The 22,847-nt window shown below is 36.5% G+C and overlaps 1 protein-coding gene across 1 annotated transcript in view; it reads left to right on the plus strand.

Moving 5' to 3' along the window:
* Nucleotides 1-22,847, plus strand: part of DGKB (diacylglycerol kinase beta) — a gene marked incomplete at both ends in the record, with an annotated part of 346,918 nt that overhangs the window by 152,224 nt on the left and 171,847 nt on the right. The window contains 1 exon segment of the mRNA XM_081346260.1: nucleotides 8,981-9,045. Coding sequence (XP_081202386.1) covers nucleotides 8,981-9,045 — 65 coding nt within the window.

Genomic DNA, 22,847 nt, shown 5'->3' on the forward strand with positions numbered 1-22,847 from the left:
TAGGCTATTCAGTAAACCCTCCTATGGTAATTAGTGCTATTAGTGGTATTAATTAAAGGCTTTACCAGTAAAAAGAGAAAGAAGTTTAAATTAATGGTTAATGTGTGTTTAGGGGAAACTAACTCTATGTATAAACTAAATTGTTTCCTATTAGGACAGAGTTAGATTTTTGCAGCTAAAATTATATTTCTAATTTTGCTTAAAGAAGAATAGGAGAAGAGAAGGCATTTAGCCTTGCCTTTCCCATATACAGCTTCTCATGTGCATATAGTGTGAGTTCTTTTATAATTAGGCATTCTGACATGATTTTGCTAATCAACAGGAGGATATCATGAAAATAATAGAAGAAAAGCTAAGCATAAATCTAATCTAAACATCTTTTCCATCTTCCACCATAGTAATTACTGCTGTTAAATATGTAGTTCCATTCTAAAAGAACATTAATTTGGGATATCTTTTATTATTTTATGGAATATTTTCTTCATTACTTTGCTATTTAAATTTTAATAAATAATTCCCATGAAGTGGAAAGGAGAAAAATAACATGGCAGATAGCATCAATACAGTTTATTTCATCAGCATCCTTATAACCAAACCTACACTCAGCAATTACGTTAAAATAATTATATCTCTTTAAGATTTGGATTTTAATAGTAGAAGATATATTTTACTTATTCAGTTGAATGATATTAGAAGGGGAAAATGTACATCTTATACAGTTGATAATAAGCAGAACACTGAATTGTGAAAGCTGGGAGTTGAAAATGCTTATTCAGTAGTTGGAAAAATATGTTTAGCTTAAAAATTAATTTAAATGTCCACAATGATGGGTACCTATGCTATTTAAGGAAGTAATTACACTACAGTGTAGTCAACAGGAATATTGATTAGGATTTAATTCATTACAAAACTCAGAATAGTTTTTCCCTCTTTGTCAGTACACTGAATTTTGTTATTTTCTTTTTCTCATCTTTTTGTTTTCGATGGTCAATTTAGTAACAAATTTGCAATTAATCATTTGCTGATTGTAATGAATGGTCTATCAATAATATGCAGCTCACATTGCAAAAAGGGTTATGCAGTACTTCATTGTTTTCCTTTTGTCTTGGGAACACTTTGTCTAGCTATGTTTCCTAGAATGGATTATGAATAAATGTTTGAAAGTAATGCATGCCAGTTTTAAAAAGACATCATGGACTGATTCGGCGTATTAATCAAAATAGGCACTAACTTTCTTTTGGCATTTCAGTACTTGGACATCTGTTGACTTCTAATACGTGAAGTTGGACACTCTGGCATTAGTGAAGAGTTTCATTATCTTAAATGTCATAACATTTGTTTGAATTACTCTGTGTAGGTTTCAAATGCTGAAATTGTAACTTTAAATTGCTCAACAGATTTCATTTGACTTTCAAAAATACAGAAATGGGAGCTTATTAAAAATCCTATTGCTAATTTTCAGTTTAGTCTATCATAATAAAATGGTTATAATCAAGCTATTTTCCTAGAGTTTAAAATTTAAGGGATCTTATAATAAATTTGGGATGTATTGCCATTGAATTTGTCCTCACAATACTTCAATTACCTGTAGATTAAGCAAGCATTGCATTCAGCTTTTCCCCAATCAAAATAATAATGGCAGGTTTCCTATAAAATATTCTGGGATGTCTGCTAATCATGTGTACTTCTATTTGTACAGTATCTAACAGAGTTGGACTGATCATTACTGATAATTTCAAAGCATAATCTCTGCCTGTACAATGACAAGACATCTTGTAGAACATAGCTGGATTATCTTCTTTTCTTCAACCCTATTCTCTATGATTTTTAAGTGAAGAAATTAGGCCCAGTGTTGCAGGATGCTCATTCCTGGCTTAGAAAAATACTCACAAACACCCTGTGTAGGTGGGCAGGTGGAACAACTGTAGGATAGCACAGACCATAAAGTCCTTTTCTGTCCAGCCAAATGCCTAATTAAATAACTTCTGTCTCTCACTTACACATACATACATCAACAATACATATATAGTTGTAACTCCCCATAGTGTTAAGAGTAATCATAGAATAATTGTAATTATCATCAAAGAAAGAGGACATTTTTAATATTCTCAATGTGTTCCTGATAATAAAAATGGAAATTCCCATCATCTTAGTGTTAAAGCTGCAGAGTCTAGTTCCAGAGTCTAGTTATCAGCAAGGAAAGTGACAAAAGAAAAGCAGGAGGCTTCTTGTTTATGAACTTATGAAACGGTCTGACTTGTACAAATTGAAAGAATTTAGCCCTTTAATGCAGTTCAGAAAAGGAAACTAAAAACAAGAATACTAAAACTATTTTTTACTGTAAGTTATAGTAACAGAATCTTGCAATATAAAATCACTTGCCTGCTCCTTACCTTTATATTCCAGAGTGTCAATTTGGGAACATTTTCTGAAATTTCTAGTTTTGAAATATCAGATTTGAAATATCTGGTTTTGAGTATCAGATTGTTGTCTGGGATGTAGCTTTTCCTCCTGTTTCTCAAGGTTACTCTCATAGTCATTATATCAACCCATAATCTTCCCTGGTATGAAATCTACTTAAAATCTATTTCTATTGATAATTTTGAAGATTACTATTTCAGATTAGAGGGTTAAAAGAGAGGTATTGAATTCACTAATGTGGAGTTTCAGCAGAATTTCGTCTTCGTGTTATGTAACACATTGCCCAAATTACATCAGCAGCCAACATAGAAGACTGTGTCTATTGTATTCAAAGACATGTTTGAAAGTAATGCATATGTGTATTTAATTGGGAGCCTTTCTAAAAACTGATAATATTTGTGAACTATCTATTGGAGTTCTTGTGAGAAAAACAACTGGAATTTTAAATTGCCCAAACAATTGTTTTCTTTCAGTTGTGATGATGTGGTAGAATCATCTGAGCTGAAATGAGGAGTGGTGTTGAAAAAAACTAGCTAGGCAGGAATCTCTGGGAGGGAGGGAGAGCCAGAAAAAAGACCTCCCCTAAACTTTGGAGTACGTATCTAGTTGTTTTCTAGCGAGTGCAGTTAGTATGGCAAGTTTCTTATAACAGCAATAAACATACTTATCTGATCAGCTCCCAGGGTTATTCTGGTTCCTTTTGCCTAATAGATAATGAAAATAGTGTTGAGGTGTGAATTTGACATCTATTCTCCAGACACTATGTAATTATGGGCTACATTGATCAGAGTTAAATAACATATCAAAAGTATCCCCATTAACAGTGTCTGCAGAGTATGAGTAGCCCTCGATTTACAACCACTGGGACTGGAATTTTGGCACTAACCTATGTGGTCATTAAGTGAGTCATCATGTGATTGGACCCATTCTCATAATCATTTTTATCATAGTCACTAAGTGAATTACTATGATTAGTAACATGGTTATTAAGTGAATCATGTACTTATTAAGCAAATCTGACTTCCCAACTGACTTTGGTTTCCGGAATCTAGTTAGAAAGTTTGCAAGCTGCAATCACATGATTGCATGATGGTGCAACAATGCAAGTTGATTGCTAAGTGCCCAGATTGCAATCATGTGATCACAGGGGTGGTACAACAGTTGTAACTTTGAAGATAGATTCATAAGTCACTTTTTACAAAGCTGTCATAACTTTGAACCATTGTTAAATGAACAGTTGTAAATTGACAATAATCTGTAAAAAAATCAAGATATTCATCAGCTGAATGTCATCCCATTTTCTTGAGAGTTGCTCATAATTTTTCTTTGAATATATATTTTGCAAATAAAAAGGAGTGGACATATGAATATACCACTGTGGCCATCATCATTCAGTTTTAATCACTCCTTATAAATATCCTGATCCAAGTTATCATTGTTATTAACATTATTTGTGTTTATAGCACAATAATTTGTAATAATTAAAACTGTAATCTTTATTAGTATTATTTGACAATCTTTCACTAATGATTATATCATGCTAGACAATTAGAAAAAATAAAATGGTTATAATGTAATTGAAGTTATAGTTTATTGTTGATGTATTAAAATCATATATTATTTTATATTTTATATTTTATTTTATATCATTTTAAAAATTCAGGTGATGTTTATGTTTGTATATATTTAAACAGTAACAGCTGGCTTAATGCTTTTGTATTACATAATAGAATCTGCCTGCTTAACTATTTTTATTTGGGAATTTTCCACTATGAAAAGATAAACAATTATTTCTCATTTGAATATTAAATTGTCATTGGGAAGTATTTTGTATAACTTAATTATTTAGTCAAAACAGATATTCATAAAAATATTTCACTAGCAGGATACATGCAAATCATATTTTGAGATGCTAATTCTTTTTGCAAAGGACAGATATTTTCACAGCTTAAGTACAGTATTTGTTTCAGCTGCTTTCCCAGATCACTTGTCCATTTATGTATCAGCCATAAATTGTGGCTGCTTTCTTTTGACAAATACAATAACCAAATCAACACTTTAGAAATGAATCACCTAAATTACTTTTCTTCATATCGACAATTAACATTTGCTAGTGTTAAACAAATGGGAAACCACTTCCACATAATATTTGGTTTCCTTCCAGCCATGTTTTAAGTGTTTAAATGTATATAAGTACAAGGGTGAAATGATTAAAATCAAAGACTTCCCCGGAATTCTTTTCATTCTGAATTGTTATTCTAACTGAAAAACAATTTACCAACATCAAAGGACCATAAATTACAAAAGAAAAGCAAGTAAGAATTTACTAAAACTATTTCCAAATGAAACATTATTAATTTCAAAGAAGTGGACAATTATCATCCTTATAGAGGATGATATTTATATAATTTATGTAATATAAATTAAAAAAAAATATTAACAGCTTTCTTGTCTTCCTGTATCCCCCTTTAAAAAGTGAAATTAACCATAAAGGTAGTCCTCGAGTTATGAATGCAATGAGAGCCTGCCCATTCCATTCATATTTTGAGGATTTGTAGGAGTGAATCTCATACATTGAAATGTGATTCGCTCCCAGCTTTTACCTACGCATTTATTAACTTAATGCATGGGCAAATGCATGGTTGATTAAGTGAACATGAGGTATCTCAGGATGGGGAAGGCCATGGCAGCCAAGTGATGGAACAGGCCACTGGCTTCAGACCACCCAAGTCCCTCCCCACTGAGATATCTCATGGTCCCTCCCCTGGGGTCCCCACAATTTCTCCCCCACCCAATCCTGCCACGCTGGGTCACTTACCTTGTAAAGATCAAAATCCTTTCCAGCCTACTCTCTTTTGCTGCTCCCAGCAAGAGCAGAGGGAGGCCTCTGAGGCTCAAAATGGGCTTCCTGAAGCACATGGCTACCACCCATGGCCTCCATTCTGGGCCTCGGAGGCCTGGAGGAGGCCTCCAAGGCTCAGAATGGGCCTCTGGAAGCATGTGACCTCTGTCCTTGGCCTCCTTTCCAGGTGGCAGCAGCCTGGAAAAGGCCTAGGACAGCCAGATCAGACCTCTGGAGGCACGTGGAAGCCTCTGCTGGCCTCCTTTCTGGGTAGCAGTGACCTGGAAAAGATCTCCAACACAAAGATCAGGCCTCCAGAGGCACGCAGAAGCCTGCCACGGCTTCCATTCCATTTTCTGGTGCAGAGAACAGAGGTCTAAACTATTGTGAGATCACATGAGATCAGTAGCGTGGGATCTCATGTCACTTATGATTTTTGTTACTTTAGGCCTTCATTCTCTGTGAATGCACTGAAGGCCTGGAGCAGCCAAGAAAGCGAAGGATCTCTCAATTTTTATAAAGTGAGTATCCATAGGCCTAGTGCCTAGGGAGACTCGGGGCAGAGGGGAGGGAGGGAATAGCCAGGGTGAATGTTGCAGTGCCACTGTGGTCATTTATAAGGATGAATGGCTGCCATGGTGCGGCAACATTTGTAATTCCATGACTTTTTTGTAAACACTAAGGGGCGCTTATCACATAACTTTGAAACTTTGCTAAGGGAACACCTGTAACTCAGGGGTTACCTATACTATGTGGGTATTATCTTTGATTCAAGTTTGATTCAAACTTGTTCTTGATCCTGGAATATGCATCAGAAAATAGGAGCAACATAAAAATTCAATGAAATCACACACACACACACACACACACATACACCCCTTGCTTTTTATAAGAGCAGATTGAAACATAGTGCAAAGGTATTTCATTATGGGTTGAAGCAAAGAAATCAGTATTGCTGTGTTGGTATGTTGTTGTTTTATACCGTTATTTTTAAAGAACTCACTCAAAACATTTTTTATTCAATAAGCATGCCTAATGCAGTGTCAATGTAATCTGACTATCCCTGTCTTCCTCAGGTTCATAATCATTCATGTCATAGGTACAAAAGAAAATACTATTTAGAAGGGCAAGACACAGAAGACATATTTTGTAGTAATTAAATTATTGAATGAAGACTGAAAATACCTAGTTCAAGATGATTCTTAGCATGAAAACATGCTAAACATGGGTGATTTTTATTTTGAACCAGTCATGCCAGTGCCTCTTTCAGGGTTTCAGCTTTAGGGATAAAATGAAATGAGATCTTCTTGGTGCTGCACTGAGTTCTGAAGGAAATACAGGATGTAAATTGTATCAATCAAAAGAATAATTTAAAGGGGGGGGTAGATGAACAAGGGAGAATGGCTAAACAAAAGCCCTTTCAACTGTTCAACTGAAAAAAAAATCTTTAAAGACAATGAAAGATTGGAACATAATATAATTAGAAAAGAGGGAGGAAAAAAAAAGATTTGAAAAACTCTGAAGGGGAGGGAGAAATACCAGCAAAGGCCAGCATTCTAATCCTTCAATCTGGCAAAAGTGCTAGTGAATGCCTTTGATGTTGCAATTGTTCTCCTTGGTGGGAAAAGACCCCAAGACTCCCAGTGTAGTGAGAAGCCCCAACTCTCTCTTTAGCACTCCACTATGATTGCAGTTGGGTAGACAGGATTATGTCATTGAGCAAAGTGGTCCTGTGTATCTCACTTAATAACTGCTTCACTCAATGAATGAGATTTTGGGCCCAGCTGTGGTCTTAATTGGAGGACTACCTGTACTGTTAATTTCCTAGGCTTTCTAATAAGCACAATTATAATACTCCCTCCTCTTTGAATTCCTTTCCCTATGAGTATCTCTTGCCTTTGGAACCAACTTAGCATTTTTTGGAGTAAACTAAACTTTCTCATTTTTAATCAAATATATACTTATAACTATCAACACAAAAGCTATGAGTGGCGCAAAGAGCCATGAAAACATACATGCTCAGCATTACAAGACAAGGTAGAAAGACTAGCACATGGATTAGAGAACAAACAAAACAAGAGAGTAAAAGAATTGAAATGGAAATGCTCTAGTCACATAGCAAGAAGAACTGATGGCAGGGGGACCAAGGCAGTCATAGAATGGATCCCACTTGATAAAAAACATCTATGAAAGAGACTTAAAACAAGATGGATTGACGACATCAGCAAGTATTGTGGGCCCAATTGGCAAAATAAAGCTCAGGACTGTATAGATTGGAAACATGCAGAACAGGCCTTCATCCTGCAGTGGACAGACAATGGTTAGGATGATGAGGATGATGAGGAGAAGGAGGAGGAGGAGGATGAAGAAGATGATGATGATATGATTATGTTCAAGTTTAGGGTTTTTTTAAAAAAAAGTCCAAGTTTTATCACTTTGTCCCAATTTTCTCTTATTTCATTTCCTTTATTTAATTTTTCTCTGTTGAGTGATAATAGATCAAGAGATTAAAGACTTGATTCTCTCTTGAGAATCAAGATAGATAGATTCTCTATCTTTCTCTAACATTTGAAGGAAAAAGTTGCCAGCCAGATAGTCAGGAAATTCTTGGAAGGGCCAGGTAACCAGAATTTAATTACCTTGTCTTCTATTGAGAGACAAAGTTTCTCAGTACTCTGACTTCATATACTATATGTTGTTTGCTTCTGGAAGGCATTGTCCACATTCTTGGTTGTTTGTACATGTGATAGTTGGCAGGAAAGCTAGCAAAAGAACTTTAAAAAACCAAGATAATGGAAGAGGAAATAAACATGGAAAGAGAGAATTGCCTCTCATGCAAACCGAAAGTAGAGTAAAGAGATATGAACATTGCATGTGCAACACTAATTCAGTTCTAAATAATTTTTTGCATGTTGAATCAAACTGAGGTGAAGATATTTAATAAATCATATTCTCTTTCTTCCTGGCTCCTTTCATATATTTATGTCTTGTCATTCTTTTCTTTGTTTTGCCATTTTATATAAGTTCTGAATGTGGTTTTTTATATTTAAATATTACATATTATATTTTAATGACATTGTACAATAATTTACCAATATTTATTTTAAGAGCTACATAGAAAAAATATTTGTCTATTTATCATATTTATATCCATCCATCTCACTAGAAAGGGACGCAGTGGCTCAGTGGGTTAGGACACTGAGCTTGTTGATCAGAAGGTCAGCAGTTTGGCGGGTCGAATCACGAGTGCCGCGTAGCAGAGTGAGCGCCTGTTACTCGTCCCAGCTTCTGCCAACCTAGCAGTTCGAAAGCACGTAAAAATGCAAGTAGAAAAATAGGGACCACTACGGTGGGAAGGTAACAGTGTTCCGTGCGCCTTTGGCGTCTAGTCATGGCGGCCACATGACCACGGAGACGTCCTCGGACAAGCGCTGGCTCTTCGGCTTTGAAACGGAGATGAGCACTGGCCCCTAGAGTCAGAAACGACTAGCATGCATGTGCGGGGGAACCTTTACCTTTACCTTATCTCACTAGAAGTGACTCATGGTGGCATACAACAATCAAATAAAACCACAATATAAAAACAACACACAGAATCTCAAAATAATAAATAATGACCAGGGAGTATTTTCCATATTTAGTTTATAGCTTTGTTAAAAATATTTTGTATTTTGCAATGCATCCACAATAATATTTTATTTGTAAAATTTCTTTTAGGATGCCTCAATTGCTCACAGATTTCACATTATGCGAGAAAAACATCCAGAAAAGTTCAATAGCAGGTAAGAGCCATTTTTTTCCTTTTTTAACATGAATTATTTTGAAGTAGCAATGATCTATGTGACAGATAAAGAAAATTGTAATTTTATTACAAAATAAATACATATTATCAAAGTGCCTTTCATTATGACTCACTAATATGACTCCTGTCACTTTATTTATGTTCTGACCTTAATAAATCTTTGCATATTTACAGTATGAATACTTTCTTAGTTACTGAGTTTTGTTTTGGAAATGTGGGCTTTGTAATATGAATACAATTTTCAATTTTGCAAGTATGTACCGTAATAAATTTAATTTGATTTGCTGGTCAGAGAAGGCTAGCTTGTGAGATAACAGGATATGATTACTCAAGCTCTGTCTCATGGAATAGTTGGGTTTAATATTTTTTGTAAGAATTTAGATAAACAAGTTTAAGCAGGGCTTTTTTTCTCATAGAACGCTCAGAATGGCGTTCCGGCACCTTTTCTTTTGCAAAAAAAAAAAAAAAGCTCCCTCTATTGGCTTTAGGAGTAGGCAATCTTGGCTCTTTTTCATGACTCGTGGACTTCAACTCCAGAAATCCTGAGCCAGCCACGCTGAGGGAAAAGAGAGAGGTTTCCAAGCTGAGCCATGCTGGCTCAGGAATTCTGGTAGTTGAAGTCCTTGAGTCATAAAAGAGCCAAGGTTGCCTACCCTGCACTAGAGTAGGACATTAAAATTATTTACAAGGTTACTTCTTTAGGAACTAAACTTTTAGAATCTAAAACAGCTAATTCAAAAAAGCCAACAGGAAAGAACCTCACATTTTTCATCTGCTTCTGTCTTTTGGAAGGTAAAATTAGATAACAAAATAATCTATTTCCTATGTCATCATCTCTGCAATGAAATCAATAAAGGTAACAGGAAAGAAATGAGAAACATTTTTCTCAATGTAATATGTCTAATTTAGCTGATGCTAGAAAAGATAGTATCTTTTGTACATACTCTATTACAACTAAACCACTTTAAATTAAACAATTCTTAAGAATGAAATATTCTTAATTTGGACTTTACTTTTACTGTTTTGACTGTTGTGTATTTTGAAAAATAGATTATTTAGAATCTAGTTATGTTGCATTTCAGTCTTTAAATAATTAACCTAGTATATACATAACAATATATGATGTTTTCCATGGTGAGCTTAACATCAATAACAACATTTATTAAAAAGGCTAAAATAATTTCTGGTGGAATTATATGTACATTAAAATTTTGTTTAGTCACAATCTTTCACTTTTCACATTCTGGACAAGAAATGGTCATGTATCCTAGCAAAAGATGTTACATATGTAACATCTGAGTCCTTCAGGAGATAGGGCGGCATATAAGTCCCAATAATAAATAAATATGTGCATAAGTGTAATCAGTACCATATGCCTTTTTAAAAATATCATACATGCAAAGAAACAAAAATAAGTCCAAAATATCTGTATTATATCCAGAAATGCCAACTTTGCAACCAATATTTCTCATCCATAACTATGGCACCCTGAGGATACCTGCATACATGCAAATGCTTCTTTGGGATCAGTAACACCGCAGGGATTGCTTTTTCCTTCCAGTAACAGATTGCTGGGAAATACCAAACATGGCCTTGAGAATTCCAATGTTTGTTACAAATTTTTCTGGATGTGGTTGGAAAGAGGCTGTTTGGTGCTGGAGACCACTGCCATGAGGAACACAGCTCTGGGTCGGGGTTCAGAGCAGTTCCGGGTGGGGGGTCAGCATGGGCCGCAGCGTGGCAACTGCGGGGAAGGGAATCCCCATGGCATGGGGCTCCAAGCTGCAGGGGTGCGGGTGCAAAGGACGGGTGGTGACGCCATAGCAAGACACCAGCATCACTCCCAGTGACAGTACCTCCGAGTTCTGGCACCTTTTTTTTTTTTTAGAAAAAAAGCATGGAGTTTAAGTATTAATAATATTATCATTTTCACAAATTTGAATGAATCATCATTATCTTTTGAATGACATTTATTCATTTATAAAATTTATATAGCTGCCAATCTCAACCTTTGGATTCTAGGCAGGCTACAGTATAACAAAATATAAAAACACATAAAAATACAGTAACCATGTAACCATTTAAAAGTTCTTCTGGCACCTCTTTATTAGGAAAAACTGATTAAACCAAAATATCTTATTTTGTATTATTAACTATTCTCAGTTACAATATGCTTACGTGTTGTGTTGAATGATTGTATCATGGCACGTCACAACCCATCTGTCTGCTCCTCCATGTTTTTCTTGCTGTAACAAATAATACTTTCTGAGCTTGAACATTTCAATAGCTTGTAAATACTTGCCCTAGATGTAAAGTATCATGATTTTTTACGGCTCAGAATTTAATCCAAAGAACAATTTAATTAACGTCTCTGCTTTTTCTTTAGTCATGGGAGCAGGTTTCTCTATCTCTTCACTATGGTATTCTGACTTCTACGCAACATGTTGACCCCAAGAAGCTTCAAGAAATGATAGCTTATCCATTACTTTTAAAAATAAGTTTGAAATGCTCTGCTTGTATGATAATCCATTTGATTTGCTTATGCTTTTTTAAACATGTATCATATTTATGCAAATAAAAGCTTTGTTTTGATTCTATCATAGTTTGCATTTTTAGAAGTTGCATTATTCAGTCAGGTTGTTTTTCATGCCTTTGCATTAGATTGTTTGCAAAATTAAACTCATTTCCATTTTACTCTTCAGTTTGGGAAACTATATGACAGGGATTTATGGTTATGGTTTTATGAAGACCGCAGTCTTTCAATGCAAGTCTCAGTCTCTAAGCTCTTATAAAATAATTTATGGTACTGAACTGTTCAGTGTTCTATTGCTTCTATACTACTATGGCCACAAATAAATATTCAAGATACAAAAATTGACATAACGTCATCCTTGACAAGTGTGAGGACTTGTGGAGCCTGCTCGAGCTCTCCATGTACTTATGATCTGAGTTGCTAATGTTTTTCCAATATAAAATTGCTGAATGCTAATGAGATATAGTAATCTACTGCCTAGGAAGAGTTCTGTGTATTATTTCCTACCTTTGTTATACTTTTTTTTCACAGAAAGAAAACACAACTGAATCACAGAACAAAATAGAAATGAATTTCCATTACAGTAGGATTTAGTTGCAACTCTTATTCTGAGAGTAGGACTATATAGATTGTTGCCATTATAGAAACTTGGTGGGATGAAACACACAAATGGAATATACAGCTAGAGGGATTTAAATTATTTAAAAGAAACAGACCAAACAAAAGAGTAGTTGTATTGTATAACAAATGAGTACATCACTACAGAAATAGAGCACAATAATGATGAAAACTATCTTGAATGCATTTAGGTTAATATAAAAAAGGGGAAAAATGACATTGTCATAGGGGTATACTATAGGCCACCCAACTAAACCAAGGAAATAAATGAACTTGTTGCTAGTTAGTTAACTAAGGTATGTAGGAAGCACATCACATAGTAATGGGGAACTTTAACTACCCTAGCATCAACTGGGAAACAAACTCTGCACCAAGTGGAAGATCAAACAGATTCCTGACAAACCTAGCAGACAACTTCATCTCCCAAAAAGTAGAGAAGGAAACTATGGGATCAGCCATATTGGACTTAATTGTCACTAACAGAAATAAAATGATAGACAGTATTGAAGCTTAGGGGGAAGGGTGATCATGCTATATTAGAATTCAACATCATGCAAGCACAAGCAATAGAATATGGTCAAACTAGAGCTAGTTTAAATAAACTTAGACAGAGAAACTGTCTAAGTTGGGAAAAACTCTATGGAGGAGAATCCTCAAGAAAGAAACAACTCAGAAGCTTGGGAAACTTTGAAAAGTGAGATTATAAAAGCCCAGGCTAGCACAATATCAATGAAGAAGAAAAATAACAGTTCTCAAGGACAAGTATAAAAAGTGGAAAGAGGGGCAGTTAACTAAGGCAGAATATCAGCAATTAGCCTGAGCCTGTAAAGATGAAGCAAGGAAAGTTAAGCCTCAAAATGAACTAAGGTTGCAACAAAAGTAAAAATAAATAAATTGGGTTTGTCAAAAAGAGATCATGCCAGGCAAATCTTATTTCATTCTTTAATAAATTGACAAAATTAGTGGACCAGAGGAATGCTGTACATATAATTTAGTTGGCTTTCAGTAAGGCATTTGATAAAATAGAGCACAACCTACTACTTGATAAGATAGAAAAATGTTGGTTAGACAGCATCACCACCACATGGATTCATAAGTGGCTGACCAACCACATTCAGCATGTAGTGCTCAATGGAATTGCATCTACATGGAAAGAAGTATGCAGTGGGGTCACCCCAAGGCTCTGTTTTAGGCCCAACACTCTTCAACATCTTCATCAATGATTTGGATAAGGGAATAGATGGGGAACTCATCAAATCTGCAGACAACATCAGGCTGGAGGAATAGCCAACACTCCAGAAGATAAGCTTAAGATACAGAAGGATCTTGACAGATTTGAATATTGGGTGCTATCTAACAAAATGAAATTCAATGGTGAAAAAAGTAAGGTTCTACATTTAGGCAAGAAAACCAAATGCACAGGTATAATTGGTACCTATTTCAATAGTAGTAACTATGAGAGGGATCTTGGAGTTGTATTCTATTCTGTTCTGTTCTATTTTATTCTATTAATGTCTCAAATTTATAAACTATATTTACTTCAGAGTAATAAATGTTATTGGATTAAGTTGAATTTATATTCATGAAATATAAACAGGAGGGGTCCTAAAGGATGGCTCAGCATAATGTGAGGAACATTGCTGACTGAGTGAAAGGATAGAAAACTTCTATAACATATTTTTTAACCTATAATAGGAGACACTCTGAACTAATGAAAGAAATTTCAAAGTGCCTGATATAGACATTATACATACTTACATTTAAGAACATGTTCTATTGAATTAAACATATACACAGCTTTCCTTTATTTCTAATTGGGATAATTAGAACTTTGCTTTAGAGTTCTGGTCAAAGAATATAGCTTTATAATTAACAATGAAATCATTTAGTTTCAGACATTCATTTAGAACAGGGGTGCTAAACTGCTGGCCCATGGGCTGGATGCATCATCACAAAAGTGTGCACACCCCATTGTCGGCAATGGGAAAAAAGCTCCAATATGTTGTGTGATGTCACGTGACATCACGAGTTTGACATGTCTGATTTAGAAAAACATATTGTTTACAAAATAGTTAAACTTTTTGTGGGAAGATTACATAAGATTTCTCAGCTTATATTAGGATTCATTGTAATGTTTTATATTTTTAGCATCTTTTTGCAAACTAGAGCTCTTAGAGATGAGTGATGGCATTAATGAAGAGGTCGCTATCAAAAGAAAGTACCAAAAATGTGATTCTAAGAACAAGCGTGATTACTTACCCTTTTTTGTACTAGCATTATTATTCCTCAATATTTAATGAATGAGAGAGAAATATTTGACAAAAATCTTCATTACATTTCTAAGGAAAATCAATATAATCCTGTATGTTGAGAATGAAGTGCTAGTTTGAATATTGTCACCTACTCTTTAGAAATTTTTGGAAAAGACAGTAAATTATTAATTCATCTAGGGCAGGAGTAGGCAATCTTGGCTCTTTTATGACTGGTGGACTTCAACTCCCAGAATTCTTGAGCCAGCCATGCTGGCTTAGAAATTCTGGGAGTTGAAGTCCACCAGTCATGAAAGAGCCAAGGTTGCCTACCTCTGATCTAGGGAATCTAATATCCACAGAGTTGTTTCTCAGTTATATCGGTATTCTAATTCAAGCTTAATTCATCCAAGTTACCCACATAGAGGAAAGAGAGCTAAGTAGATGTTATCACTACCTGCATGTCCACTCAAAATAATTGCAAGAAAAACAAGACTGGTTTGGATGCACAAATTGGAACATATTTAAAGAAACTGAAACAAATGGACAACATATTGATGTGAATGAGTATGCTTCTACTGTGTGTAATATCCAAAAATGTATGGAGGATGTCAGTCTTCTTAAGTCTATTATCAGATGAGCAAATGAGAACTTGGATGTCACAGAAGATCTGCACAATGCTGAAGGTGAGAAACATAGTTTTCAAATCAGGTGGTGTGGAAGCACTTAGAATAGCAAAAGCTGAGTTGAGGCATGCTATAAAATCACCCCTTCATGGATTACTGCCTTGTCGTGGCGAAGGGGCTTGCGTAATTCAATGAAGCTATGAGCTATGCCGTGCAGGGCCACCCAAGACGGACAGGTCAGAGCAGAGAGTTCTGACAAAACGTGATCCACTGGAGAAGGAAATGGCAACCCACTCCAGTATCTTTGCCATGAAAACCCTATGGACAGTACCAAAAGTCAAAACAATATGACGCTGGAAGATGAGCCCCTCAGGTCGGAAGGCGTCCAATATGCTACTGGGGAAGAGCAGAGGGCTAGTACTAGTATCGCCAGAAAGAATGAAGCGACTGGGCCAAAGCCGAAAGGACGCTCAGCTGTGGATGTGTCTGGTGGTGAAAGGAAAGTCCGATGCTGTAAAGATTTTTTCTCCATAGGAACCTGGAATGTAAGATCCATGAATCAAGGAAAACTGGACGTGGTCAAACAAGAGATGACAAGACTGAACATTGACATCTTAGGTATCAGCAAACTAAAATGGACAGGAATGGGTGAATTTAATTCAGATGACCATCAGGTATACTACTGTGGGCAAGAATCCTTCAGAAGAAATGGAGTAGCCTTCATAGTCAATAAAAGAGTAGGAAAAGCAATACTGGGATACAATCCTCAAAATGACAGAATGATCTCTGTTCGAATCCAAGGCAAACCATTCAATATCACAGTAGTCGAAGTCTATGCCCCAACCACCAGTGCTGAAGAGGATGAAATTGACCAGTTCTATGAAGCACTACAGCACCTTATAGAACTAAAACCAAAAAATGATGTTCTTATCATCATGGGGGATTGGAATGCTAAAGTAGGAAGCCAAAAGATAACTGGAATAACAGGCAAGTTTGGCCTTGGAGTGCAAAATGAAGCAGGGCACAGGCTGATAGAATTCTGTCAAGAGAATACGATGGTCATAGCAAACACTCTTTTCCAACAACCCAAGAGACGGCTCTACACATGGACATCACCAGATGGTCAACACAGAAATCAGATTGACTATATGCTCTGCAGCCAAAGATGGAGAAGCTCTATACAGTCAGTAAAAACAAGACCAGGAGCTGACTGTGGCTCAGACCATGAGCTTCTCCTTGCAAAGTTTAGGCTTAAACTGAAGAAAGTAGAGAAAAGCACTAGGCCACTCAGGTATGAATTAAATCATATCCCTGTTGAATATACAGTAGAGGTGACAAATAGATTTAAGGAATTAGATCTGATAGACAGAGTGCCTGAAGAACTATGGACAGAGGTTCACGACATTGTACAACAGGTAGCAACCAAAACCATCCCAAAGAAAAAGAAATGCAAGAAAGCAAAATGGCTGTCTGAGGAAGCTTTGCAAATAGCTGAGGAAAGGAGGGAAGCAAAAGGCAAGGGAGAAAAAGAAAGATACACCCAATTGAATGCAGAATTCCAGAGAATAGCTAGAAGAGATAAGAATGCCTTCTTAAATGAACAGTGCAAAGAAATAGAAGAAAACAATAGAATAGGGAGGACCAGAGATCTTTTCAAGAAAATTGGAGAAATGAAGGGAACGTTTAATGCAAAAATGGGCATGATAAAGGACCAAAATGGCAGGGACCTAACAGAGGCAGAAGAGATTAAGAAGAGGTGGCAAAATTACACAGAAGAACTATACAAGAATGAGCTTAACGTCCCTGATAATCACAATGAGGTGGTCACTGACCTCAAGCCAGACATCCTAGAATGTGAAGTGAAGTGGGCCTTAGAAAAGCTGAGCAACAACAAAGCTAGTGGAAGTGACAGTATTCCAGCTGAGCTATTCAAAATCTTAAAAGACAATGCAGTAAAAGTGCTACACTCAATTTGCCAGCAAATTTGGAAAACTCAACAATGGCCACAGGATTGGAAAAGATCAGTTTACATTCCAATTCCAAAGAAAGGCAGTGCCAAATTATGTTCAAACTATCGCACCATTGCACTCATTTCTCATGCTAGTAAAGTCATGGTTAAAATCCTACAAGCTAGACTTCAGCAGTATGTGGATCGAGAACTACCAGAAGTACAGGCAGGATTTCGAAGAGGCAGAGGAACTAGAGATCAAATTGCCAACATACGCTGGATCATGGAGAAAGCTAGGGAGTTCCAGAAAAACATCTACTTCTGCTTCATTGACTATGCTAAAGCCTTTGATTGTGTGGATCATAACAAACTGTGGCAAGTTCTTAAAGAGATGGGAGTACCAGACCATCTTATTTGTCTGTTGAGAAACCTATATGCGGGCCAAGAAGCAACAGTGAGAACTGGACACGGAACCACTGATTGGTTCAAAATCGGGAAAGGAGTCCGGCAAGGCTGTATACTGTCGCCCTGCCTATTTAACTTATATGCAGAGCACATCATGAGAAAGGCAGGGCTAGATGAATCAAAAGTTGGAATTAAGATTGCCGGAAGAAATATCAACAACCTAAGATACGCAGATGATACCACTCTAATTGCAGAAAGTGAAGAAGAACTAAAGAGCCTCTTGTTGCAGGTGAAGAAGGAGAGTGCAAAACTTGGGTTGAAACTTAACATTAAGAAAACCAAGATCATGGCATCTGGCCCTCTCAATTCCTGGCAAATAGATGGGGAAGAAATGGAGGTAGTGACAGATTTTATTTTCCTGGGCTCCAAGATCACTGCAGATGGGGACTGTAGCCAAGAAATTAAAAGACGCTTGCTCCTGGGGAGGAAAGCCATGGCAAATCTAGACAGCACACTAAAAAGCAGAGACATCACCCTGTCAACAAAAGTGCGTATAGTCAAGGCTATGGTCTTCCCAGTTGCAATGTATGGCAGTGAAAGTTGGACCATAAGAAAGGCTGAGCACCAAAGAATTGAGGCCTTTGAACTGTGGTGCTGGAGAAGACTCCTGCGAGTCCCTTGGACCGCAAGGCGATCAAACCGGTCAGTCCTAGAGGAGATCAATCCTGACTGCTCTTTAGAAGGCCAGATCCTGAAGCTAAAACTCAAGTACTTTGGCCACCTAATGAGAAGGAAGGACTCACTGGAGAAGAGCCTAATGCTGGTAAAGATTGAGGGCAATAGAAGAAGGGGACGACAGAGAATGAGGTGGCTGGATGGAGTCACTGAAGCAGTAGGCGTGAGCTTAAATGGACTCCAGAAGATGGTAGAGGACAGGAAGGCCTGGAGGAATGTCCATAGGGTCGCGATGGGTCGGACACGACTTCGCAGCTAACAACAACAATAAAATCAGCAAAGTGGCCTATCATCAGAAAGTGCAGAATTTCTTTCAAGATCCTATGGACCTGAAACGTATGTGACAAGATATTCAGGTAATTACTGATTATAAGGCAGCTTCCCTGGCATTTAAGGGTGACACAGACTAAACAAGCTAAATATGTTTTTTGGACAGTTTGAGGCCACAAATAATAATAATAATAATAATAATAATAATAATAATAATAATAATAATAATAATAATAATAATAATAATAATAATAATAATAATAATAATAATAATAATAATAATAATAATAATAATAATAATAATAATAATAATAATAATTTAATTTCTATACCAGCAAGGAAGGCTGTTCCCCTTCCTGATGAGCAGGTGCTCACATCTGATACAATTGCTGTTCAGAAGGTCCTGCGGAAAGTCAACACTTGGAAATCTGTGGGTCCTGATAATATCCCTGGCTGAGTACTTAAGGAATGTGCTAACCAGATAGCTACTGTTTTCACAGACATCTTCAATCTCTCGTTGCATCAGGCCATGATTCCATCATGTTTTAAGACTGCAATCATTGTACCAGTGCCCCCCAAAACTAAAATCACATGCCTTAATGATTACCATCCAGTTGCACACATTTCAATTATGATGAAGTGTTTTGAGAGATTGGTAAAGGACTACATGGTTTCATGCCTTCCCCCTACATTTGACTCATTACAGTTTGCCTATTGGAAGAACTGATCTGTAGAAGATGCACTTTCCTGTGTGCCTCATCTTAGCTTGGTGCACCTGGAGGGGAAGAATGCTGTTTGTGAATTTTAGTTCAGCATTCAACACAATCATCCCTTAGCACCTGATGAACAAACTGGGCCTATTAGGTTTTAATACTCATTTATGTAATTGGATACTTGATTTCCTTATTAATAGGCCCCAGGTTGTGTAAGTTGGAAAGAAAGTTTCCAATTCCATCTCCTTGAGTACAGTTTTCCCACAGGGCTGTGTTCTGAGTTCGCTACTGTTCACCCTGATGACCCATGACTATGAATCATATTGTGAAGTATGCAGATGACACAGCAGTGGTGGGTTTATCCAGGATGACAGTGAAGATGCTTATAGGGAAGAGGTGAAAGCTTTGGTGAACTGTGCAATAAAAGTAACCTAATTCTAAATGTTGATAAAACAAAAGAGATCACAGTGGATTTCAGAAAGAGCCGACATACTCCTACTCTACTCAATATCAAGAATGCAGCTGTAGAGGTGATCAACAGTATTAAGTATCTGGGGGTGTAGATAACTAACAATCTGAATTGGTCTCTCCACACATTATCCTTAGTGAAGCGTGCAAACCAGTGCCTGCATTTCCTACATTGGATGAGGAGCGCACATCTTTCTTCTTTGGTCCTGGCCACGTTTTACAGAGGCACCATTGAAAGCATTTTAACAAACTGCATCACTGTCTGGTTTGGTGACAGCAGTGCCTCAGATAGAAAGTCCATACAGAGAATGGAAAGGACAGCTGAGAAGATCATAGGAAGCTCACTTCCTGGTATTCAAGATGGTGCTTATAAGTGCTATGTGCTTATAGCTCAAAGCATCGTTAGGGACCCCATACTTCCACTTTATGGTCTGTTTCTGTTGCTTCCCTTTGGGAGGAGATTTCAAACTATTTCTAGCAGGACTACCTGATTCTGTAATAGCTTTGTTCCCTATGCCATCTGTCTGGTAAACTTGCAAGATTCATTTTTCTCGCCATAACCCAAACTATACTGTTGTTTCTCTGTGTCATATAATATATGTGGATATATGCATAATTCTGTATTTATTTATTTATTTTTGTTATATTTATGTAGTATATATCGGAGGTAGTGAAACTTTCAGACCTGAATGCAATGAAATTTCATTTTAATGTATGCCGATTAGTGTACATTCAAAGTGACAATAAAGTTATTATTCTATTCTATTCTATTCTATTCTATTCTATTCTATTCTATTCTATTCTATTCTATTCTATTCTATTCTATTCTATTCTATTCTTTTTTATTGAAAAGTTTTACAAAAACAAAGTTTTACCCCCAAATCCCCCCACCCCAAAACCACCCACTTCCCCCCACTTCCCAGAGCTAAATACAGGATTATGGTTATAATAATCATATGCTAAATAAAAATTATGCAAGTATACAATTAACCAAATTCATAATGTGCTTTAACTCCCCTTTAACATAACTACAATCAAAGTACCAATAACAATATCCCACTAAAATCTACTCATAAGCTAAATGGAACTTTTTAGTCCCATATTTGTTCTAAATATAATCTATCCATCTCCTCCAAACTGAAATATATCTTTCCTGTGAATGATCCTTCAAATACACAAAAAATCTTAGACATCTCTGCAAGATTCTAAACTTTAGACACCCATTCTTCTATAATAAACAAACTATCCTTTTTATATTCAAATTAGTTTCTTTAACATCACAATCTACAATAATACCCCATTATCCAATGGATTCAAAATAAGACTAGCATCCCAAACCTTTTCTATCAAGGTACCTATGCATATTTGTAACAAAATTCTTTCATATGTTTTCTGTAAGAACAAGTCTATCTCTCATATTCCTTTCACGCCATAATTCCAGATCACAATCTACAATAATACCCCATTATCCAATGGATTCAAAATAAGACTAGCATCCCAAACCTTTTCTATCAAGGTACCTATACATATTTATAACAAAAGATTCTTTCATATATTTTCTGTAAGAACAAGTCTGTCTCTCATATTCCTTTACCGCCATAATTCCAGATCTTCCTTCAAATCAAAAAAAGCTTTAGGCAATTTCAAATTAAAAAAGTTTTTAGAGGATTCCTTCTTGTCTTCAAATGGCACCAAAACTCCATTCCAGTCCCCCATCATAATAACAAATTTATAATCCAGTTCAATTAGTCTCTGATGTAAAAAGAACTTAATACAATATGTGTCTCTTGTAAACAAACAACATCATTTTTATATTGTTTCAGACTTTCTTTCTTTTCTGTGGTGAATTTGTCAGAAACTTCACCATCTCTGATGACCATGAGCCTTTGGAACATGACCTAAAGATCAGCTATTGCTCTCTTCGGACGTATTCCCCCCACAAGCTCTGAGACAGCCACATCTTGCGTAACTGGACCAGTTAGAGACTTTTGTTTTTGCTCTTTTTCCATACGCTTATATGCAGCTCTTGTCATCCTCTGTTCTTTTGGGTCTTTCTTTAATGCCAAACTCTGCTTCGTAGACTCCGCCTGCCACATCTCCTCAAGAGGCAATGACATTGCCCCTTCACTCAATTGTTTGTCTTCTTGTCTTACTTCTATTCTTTTGATTCGAGGAGATGGTGATAAGCCTGCTTTCAAGACCTTAGTATAAAAATCTTTTGCTTTTAAAATTGTATCCAATCTGTATCTGGTCCCTGCATAATTTACCACAATTCCAATAGGTATTTCCCATCTGAACTGGATTTGTCGCTTCTTAAGCTCATCAGACAGAAAGGCAAAATCTTTCCATTTTCTAAGAATTTTTGGAGGTATCTCCTTTAAAATCATAATATCTTGGCCTGCAATTTGAAATTTTTCCCGATAAAAAGCCTGGATAATAGAATTTCTGGTCAATCTCCTGGAAAAATAAATTACTACATCTCTAGGTAATTTTTTTTGTCTAGCAATCCAGGAGTTAACCCTAAATGTCTTATCCATTTCCTTAAGTAATTCTTCAGGTTCACATTTCAAAACAGGAGCCGCTGCTCGTGCCACTTCCCATTCCAAGTCTTCTTTAGGATTCTCTTTGAGGCCTCTGATACGCAAAGCAAACTCCATATTCTTATATTCTAATATAGTAAGCTCGTCTTCTGTTCTGTCAATCTTAGCCTCTGCTCTGTCAATCTTCTGTTCAGCATCAATGATTTTATTTTCCAAATTCTCCACATACTCCATAGCTGAATCCACATGAACATCCAGGCGTTCTATATGTACAGCCAGACCCTGAAGTGCAAGCACTATATCTTCCCTCATCTGATTATTTTGGTTAACAAATTCTTCCCTTGTTTCCTTTAGTTCCTGCTGCAAAACTTGTGTTAACTGCATCACAACTCGCTGAATATCTGTCAGTGTAAATGCAGGAGGTGGGGGGGAGGCCCTCCCCACGTCTAGCAGCCATCTCTTAAGTTTCGATTTCCTCTTTCAAAGTTCAGGGAAAAAAGAAAGAAGAAAAAGGGAAGAAAAGGGAAGAAAAAATAAAATAAGAGCCTTGGTGGAGCAGTGGGCTAATGCCTCCTTAAGTAACACCAGCTGCCTGCAATTAGTGCAGGTTCGCATCCCACCAGGCTCAAGGTTGACTCAGCCTTCCATCCTTCCGAGGTAGGTAAAATGAGGACCCA

This window comes from Vipera berus (assembly GCF_964194415.1).
Source record: "Vipera berus genome assembly, chromosome: Z".
Taxonomy (NCBI): Eukaryota; Metazoa; Chordata; class Lepidosauria; order Squamata; family Viperidae; genus Vipera; species Vipera berus.